This window comes from Zalophus californianus, chromosome 17 (assembly GCF_009762305.2).
Source record: "Zalophus californianus isolate mZalCal1 chromosome 17, mZalCal1.pri.v2, whole genome shotgun sequence".
NCBI lineage: Eukaryota > Metazoa > Chordata > Mammalia > Carnivora > Otariidae > Zalophus > Zalophus californianus.
The window spans coordinates 59,182,384-59,190,366 of NC_045611.1; the positions used below are offsets into that span (position 1 = coordinate 59,182,384).

Here is a 7,983-nt window from a genome sequence, read left to right on the forward strand (position 1 = left end):
AGACCATAACACCCTCTAATAAACTAAAGAATTTAATAACAATATTATTTAATGATCTCTTTCCCTCCACCAAAAGGTAGGTTCCATGTTTGTTTACTGATCGTCCAGTGTAGCCATCAAAGTGCCCAAAAGACATAAGAACCTCAATAAATATCTTGGAGAATGCTAAATGGATATAACATCACAGGTTCCTGTTCATTTGAAGCACCCAGCTGTCCTTTTTATCTCTACTCATTTTCTACTCTCCCTTCAATTTCAGTACCTTTAGTGAGCTCAAGAATGGAAGGGGATTATATTTTGAGATAAACTTTCAAAATGATGAATAATCCTGGATAATGAGGTGCTCAGTTTTCTGGCCTGTTCCAATCCTTTGGAGTTACACAGGATAATTAATCACAGGATATGCTGAACAGAGAGTCTGTTTCTCCCTCTGCCCCTCCCCCCAGCTCGTGTGTGCGCTCTCTCAAATAAATACATAAGAAAATATTTAAAAAAATAGTTTTCAGGTGATGGTGATGGTGACATATTTCATTTTTTTAAGACTTTTTTTTAAAGATTTTATTTATTTATTTGGCAGAGAGAGACAGTGAGAGAGGGAACACAAGCAGGGGGAGTGGGAGAGGGAGAAGCAGGCTTCCCGCGGAGCAGGGAGCCCGATGCGGGGCTCGATCCCAGGACCCTGGGACCATGACCTGAGCCGAAGGCAGGCGCTTAACGACTGAGCCACCCAGGCGCCCCAAGACTTTCTTTTTTAGAGCAGTTTTAGGTTCACCACAAAATTGAGGAGAGCACAGGTATCTCCTATATATCTCCCACCTCCATACCGCCTCTTCCATTATTAGCATCACTCACCAAGATGGTACATTTTTTTTACCAATGATGAAACTACCTTGATATATCATAATCACCCAAAATCCATAGTTTACCTTAGGATTCACTCTTAGTTTTTTAAGTTCAGTGGGTGGACAAATGTATAATGACTTATATCCATTATTATAATATCATACAGCGTATTTTCACTGCCCCCCAAATCCACTATGCTGTGCCTGCCTCTCACCTCTCTTTCCTCTCCAGTCCTGGCAACCACTGATCTTTTTATTGTTTCCATAGTTTTGCTTTTTCCAGAATGTCCCATAGTTGAATCATAGAATATGCAGTGTTTTTCAGAATGGCTTCTTCCGTTAGTGACATGCATTTAAGTTTCCTCAATGTCTTCTCATGGCTTGACAGTTCAATTCATTTTAGTGCTGAATAACATTCCATCATCTGGATTTACCACAGTTTATCACAAATTTCTTTTTGTTTCTTTTTTTTTAAGATTTATTTATTTTAGAGAGAGAGAAAGGGAGAGGGGGAGAGAGCACAGTGGGGTGGACAGAGGGAGAGGGAGAGAGATTCTCAAGCAGACTGCATGCTGAGTGTGGAGCCCGATGCAGGGCTCAATCTCATGACCCTGAGATCACGACCTGAGCCAAAACCAAGAGTTGGGGGCTTAAACGACTGTGTCACCCAGGTGCCCCACAAATTTTTTTGTTTTTTGAACTGCCATTCATCTGGCATCAACTAAAATCAGTGTTTCATAGGTATTGATGTGATGGCTGCTGCCAAGTGGGAAATGGGAATTATCTTCCTGAAATGGGAGTGGGAATGGGAATGCTTGGTAACTCCTCTCTCCTTTGTCTTCATAACTTGACACTTCTCACTGGACATAAGGTGAGACCCACAGACTTGATTCTCAGTCAGCTGGTCTTAGCCAACTCCTTGGTGCTTTTATTAAGGGGGATCCCTCAGACAATAGCAGCCTTTAGATCAAAATATTTCCTGAATGAGGCTGGATGTAAACTACTTTTCTATTTCCACAGAGTGGCCAGAGTGGTTTCCCTCAGCACTACCACCCTTCTCAGTGTCTTTCAGACCATGAAACTGTGTTTCTATTTCTCTGGGTGGCTGGAGCTCAGAATAAGATCCCCAAAGTGAATTAGTTTCTGCTGTTTCCTTTGCTGGATCTTGCATCTCTTGGTAAATATTTTTGCTCCTATCAAAATGATTAGTCCAATGAGCAGCAAGAAATTTAGTGTGAAAATAAATTATGGATATGGTTCCTCACTCAATCCAGACAGCTTTATCAAGTTTGTAGTTGTCATATTCTTCATAATTGATTTTATGTGTTTGGGTCTCATGACCTGGGCCAGTGGCTCAATGGCCCTTTTCCTGTACAGGCACAAACAGTGAGTCCAACACATTTATAGCAACAGCCTTTCCCCCCAGACCTTTCCATGAGACCAGAGCCACTTGTACCATCTTGATCCTTGTGAGCTCCTTTTTCTTCTTTAACTCACTGTCTTCTCTTTTGTCTATTTGGATTACTCTGTTACTCCAGACCAGTGGCTGGTGAATACCTCTATGTTTTTGTCTTCATGTTTCCCAACATTCAGCCCTTTTGTGCTCATTTTCAGTGATACTCGTACCTCTAAGTTTCGTTTCATTTGCTAGGCAAGGAAAACCTATTTCCTAATCTGATTATGACTATATAACTCTATTCTCTACATAAAATTGAATCATTTCCTCCACCATCTGTAAAATTTAAGGGACTAGTAATTTTCAAATTCTTGATAGAAATTTATTATTCTGTGTAGAGTGGGGTAGTTAGATCCTGCAAATCATAATCCTGTAAGATTCTTTTTTTAAAAAGATTTTATTTATTTATTTGACAGAGAGAGACACAGCGAGAGAGGGAACACAAGCAGGGGGAGTGGGAGAGGGAGAAGCAGGCTTCCGGCTGAGCAGGGAGCCTGATGTGGGACTCGATCCCAGGACCCTGGGATCATGACCTAAGCCAAAGGCAGACGCTTAACGACTGAGCCACCCAGGCGCCCATAATCCTGTAAGATTCCTAACATGAACATTATTTATGTGCTTGTACAAAGATCATACTTTTTCATCTTCATTGGTGGAAAAGTTCGTGACATTCTGAAACAGTATAGCAGAAGGAAAATTTTGAACTTAGGAATTTGGAGAAAATCTCTCAATTTTGAGTATTTCTGAGAGACAGGAGTTGTAATCTTATGTAATATTAAATTTGCCATTTTAATAATTTTCAGGTATACAATTCAGTAGCATTAATTTGTAATGTTGTACATCTACCACCACTATTTCCAAAGTTTTTTAGAAACCCAAGCATAAATTGTGTATTCATTAGGCAGTAACTCCCCATTCAACCCTCACTTCAGCCCCTAGTAACCTCTAGTCTATTTTGTCTTTTTATGAGTTTGCTTATTCTGGATATTATTATTCGTGGAACCACACAATATTTATCTTTCTGTGTCTGGCTTATATCACTCAGCATAACATTTTCAAGGTTCATTCATTTTATGGCATGTCTCAGCATTTTACTGTTTCTCACCACTGAATAATAATACCCATTGCTTGGGTATGCCACATTTTACCCATTCATCTGTTTTGTTTTGTTTTGTTTTTAAGATTTTATTTATTTATTTATTTGTCAGAGGGAGAGAGAGAGTGTGCACAAGCAGGGGGAGCAGCAGGCAGAGGAAGAAGCAGTCTCTCCACTGAGCAAGGAGTCCAATGCAGGACTCGATCCCAGGACCCTGGGATCATGACCTGAGCCGAAGGCAGACGCTTAACTGACTGAGCCACCCGAGCATCCCTACCCATTCATCTGCTGACGGACACTTGGGTTGCTTCCACTTTCTAGCTGTTGTGATTAATGCTGCTATTAACGGGTATACAAGTGTGTTTGAGTCCCCGCTTTCAATTTTTTGGACTATATACCCAGGAACAGAATTTTTTGGTCAGGTGACATATCTATATTAAACTTTTTGAGGAGCTTCTATACTGTTTTTCACATCGCCAACATTTTACATTCCCACAAGAAATGTAAGGGGTTCAAATTTCTTCGTAGCCCCAGCAATACTTATTTTACCCTTTTAAAAATCTTGGTAGGGGCGCCTGGGTGACTCAGTTGGTTAAGCATCTGCCTTCAGCTCAGGTCATGATGCTGGGGTCCTGGGATCTAAGAGTCCTGAATTGGGCTCCTTGCTCAGTGGGGAGCCTGCTTCTCCCTTTGCCTGCCGCTCCCCCTGCTTGTGCACTCTCTCTCCCTCCGACAAATAAATAAAATCTTTAAAAAAAAAATAGTCATCTTGGTAGATGTAGATGGGTAGCTCATTGTGGTTTTATCTGAATGTCCCTAATGACCAATCATGTTGACATTTTAAGTAATTTACTCCTGCTGTTTTGCATTGTCCTTCTCTTCAACCATTTTTCCCTCTCCTCTGGCCTTCCATTACTGGGTAAACATGGACTATGCCTACTCTACTCAAATGAAACTCTCTGCCTCCACCACCTCCTTAAAGCTCTATCCCATTTCTCAAAATGTCCCTCCTAGTCAGGTTTGCAGGACACATGTTGAATTCCTTGCCCTACTATCTCTGTTCCATTCCCCAAATGAAGTCAGGGAAATCTGGCTTTCTTCCAGTGAGTAAACTCCACACAGTAATATAGATATCCAACAGAAAGTTGACCTCCTATTAGAAACAGAGGTAATATATAAAATGAGTGGAGGCTGTCATTTGGGGATTTTCCTTCCCCCTCTTTCAGCTCACAATATAATTTCCCTAACTCAAGTACCTCTCCTTATGAAAGGGATTCCTCCTTCTTTACATAGGATTTTTTTTCTACTTTAAAACAGGTTTGAGATTTCATGCTATACAGTTAACCCTTGAACATGGGTTTGAACTGCATGGGTCCACGTACACGTGGATTTTTTTTCTATAAATACAGTACAGTACTCTAAATGTATATGTATATTTCTGTTTAAGATTTTCTTAATAACATTTTTTCTCTAGCTTACTTAAAGAATACAGTATACAATACAAGCAAAATATGTTAACTGTTTATGTTATCGGTAAGGCTTCTGGTCAATAGGAGGCTATCAGTTGAATTTTGAGGGAATTAGAAGTTATAGGGATTTGGACTGCTGTGATGGGAGAGGTGGAGAGGGTTAAGGGGGTGGGGAAATAGAATTGGGGGTGTTGCACTGCTAAACCCCTACATTGTGCAGGAGTTAAGTGCACTCTGGAATTCCTGTGTGGTCCTAACAAAGCGGGATATGGGGAGAGAAGCAGCCTCAGAAATCTGCATGGGGTCACCAGAGTGCTTGGCAGAAAGAAGACTAAGCTGTACATGTGCAGGGCAAGGACAGAAAACAGCTGGCAGGGTGCTGAGAACTGGCTGGAGGTTGCACAGGCCGCATGGTGCAGGTAATGTTTGAATCTTGACCAGCCAGAGGGAAGACGCCTCCCTGAACACCCTGGATGGCCTGTGAAGATCCTAGAAAGACCACACCTTAGAACTAACAAGGTACCTTAATATTTATTGTATCAGACAATTCCTTTTTTTTTTTTTTTAAGATTTTTTATTTATTTGTCAGAGAGAGAAAGAAAGCACAAGCAGGGGATAGCGGCACAAGCAGGGGATAGCGGCACAAGCAGGGGATAGCGGCAGGCAGGGGGAAAAGCAGGCTTCCTGCTGAGCAGGGAGCCCGATGCGGGACTCGATCCCAGGACCCTGGGATCATGACCTGAGCCAAAGGCAGACGGTTAACCAACTGAGCCATGAGCCACCCAGGCGTCCCCAGATAATTCCTTAATCTGAAGAAAGTGTTGGGCTCTCACTGCTCCCGTTTTCTTGAGGGAACTGGCTAATTCCTTCCCTCCGTGAACAGACATACTGCAAAGCCAGAGGGCCAGGTGTGATCAGAGGTCGCATCTGACAGGGGACAGCGTTGGCTGGGCACCGTGGGGGTGGAATTTCAGGCCCCACGGAAGCTCGAGTGGAGGACAGGGCAACGAGGGGCCAGGGGACACATCTAGAGGGCGTGGGCACGTCCTCTGGGGACCTCAGAGTCTCCGTCCCAGGCCCCTCTGAGTCTGAGTTCCCCTTCTAATCCAAGAGGTCGAATTGGACTTTCACACGTGACCTCCAGGAGGCGCCCGCCCGGGGAGCTGCTCTCAGGGTCCGGGTAGGAGAGCCGGGAGCTGCGGGCGCGCGCGGTTACTGTGTGGGGCTCCTCCCTGCCGGGCTCCCCCGGGCCCCCCGGCCTCCAGGCGCCGCGTCTCCACCGCCGGTCCCGGGGGCGAAGGGCCTCACTCTGGCCGCAGACCCGAGCCGCCAGCGACGCGTCCGCGCGGCCCTTGGAGAGCCGAGTTCGCACCTGTGGCCCCCGAGGCCAAATCGCACCTCTGCGGGCGACCCCAGGAGGCGCACACGAACCCGCCGGGATTCGAGCTGCCAACTGTTGGCTGCGATCGAGCCGGTTCTCGGGCCCTAGGTCGGAGAGGGGCGGGCACGGACTCAACGTTTTGTCGAAGGCTCCAAGCCTCGCGCCCCAGGTCGACCTCCCCATCCTCCTTGAGGCCACTCCGGACGGTCGGTGCCAGCGGAGGGTCCCGGCGTGGGCGTCGAGGCCGCAGGCGAACCCCGGACCCTGGGGGAACCGCCGCCGGCCGCTGTCCCGCACTCTGCCGCGACAGTCTCGCCATCCGCCCGCCTGCAGGGCAGGAAGAGCCCAAGACCCTGCAGCCCTCGCTGCGGCCTCCCAGTCCGCGCGGAACCGGGGTCGCTTCCCGCCTGGAGCCTGTTCCCTCTGCCCCGACCGCAGCCCCTAAGCGCCCGGTACTGACTCTGAGGAGCCATCACATGAAGTTTATTCCCTTTCAGCCCGAGGGACGCACGCTGCGTCCGAGGGGCTCCGTGCAAGGATGTGCAGCCCCTGGGAGCATACGAGCTCGGTGGAATTTGAAACAACCCATTTCTAGATTCTTCCGTGATCACCTGCATACAGGACGCCCAGAAACCCGCCTTCAGCCCACGTGGGGAGCGAAGCCGCTCCTCTAACCTCCGAAGTTGACGGCGCCACTTCCCAGAGACCCTCTCGGCGCGGGTGACAGTTGCTCCGCAGGGACGGCTGTGGAGCGCCCCTCGCGGAGGCCTGCGGCGCCCCGGAACTACCCAGAAAGCCTTCGGCCCCGCGGAGAAGCTAAGCCAATGAGCGCTCCGCATGGGGTGCGTCCGTGTTGGGCGTAGGCTCGAGGCGGGACTTCCGGCTTCGCTCGGAGACCGGTCCTTCCGGTCGCCCCTCTGTCTGTCCGCGCCGGCGCAGCGTCGGGAGTGCCGGGTCGGGCCCCGGGTGACGACAGCGGGAAGACTCGAATGGAAATGTCCTCACTGCATAGCGACTTGTCCCAAGGTCAGCGGCGGTGATGGTGGCTGGGCCCGGGTTCCCGTGCCTCGGCACGGGCACGACCCCGCTCTACCCATAACTTCGGATGGCGGCGGCCTCATCGAGGGACCCAGTTCGTCCTCCAGGTCCTCACCCAACTTTATCTCACCCAGACCCTAAAGCCCCGAGTGACGGGCGCCTGGTCCCGTCACTACCCTCCAGATCCCTGTGTGCAGAACAGTGCGGACTTCAGGCTTGGGGGTCCCCATGTCTCAAAGCTATAGCGTGATGAGTTGGGGGAGAGTATTACAGAGGGAATGGTGAAGCTTTTCAGTTTCCCGAAAGCTGCTCAGAGTTAGAGCAGACTGGCAAAGGGATAAACACTGAAGCACAGGAAGTTTGAGTCCTTGTGCAAAGTCACACATCTTGTAAGAATTAGCACGAGGAATGAGGTTCGGTGATACTCCAGTCACCCCAAAGTCACGTGGAGCCACCCCAAAGGCACCTGGCAGGGGTCACTTGTCTTTTAGGACTTCCCTCTTCCCACAGATTACCATAACTAGAGAAGTGCTTATGGACCCCACACAGGTGGATGGAGGGTTCTCCAAGTCCTACTGATGGCCCCATCTTGGGTTGTTTTCTGGGGCTCTTCTCTTGTCAGTTTTCCAGTCCTTGAGCCTGGGGACCCCAACCCAGGTCCATAAGCCCGTGGTAGGGGTTATGGGAGGTGATTCCTATTG

General features: G+C 48.0%; 1 protein-coding gene and 1 pseudogene across 1 annotated transcript; one reads left to right on the plus strand and one right to left on the minus strand.

Moving 5' to 3' along the window:
• The first annotated feature begins 1,594 nt into the window (after window positions 1-1,594).
• LOC113936248 lies at window positions 1,595-2,493 on the plus strand (annotated as a pseudogene).
• Window positions 2,494-5,533: 3,040 nt separating this feature from the next.
• On the minus strand, window positions 5,534-7,083 carry LOC113936246. Its single transcript, XM_027619307.2, has 2 exons — window positions 6,856-7,083; window positions 5,534-6,571 (listed from the first exon to the last, which is right to left on the minus strand). Exons 1-2 carry the CDS (start codon window positions 7,081-7,083, stop codon window positions 5,891-5,893), a joined length of 909 nt encoding a protein of 302 aa, XP_027475108.2. The 3' UTR covers window positions 5,534-5,890.
• Between the last annotated feature and the right edge of the window lie 900 nt (window positions 7,084-7,983).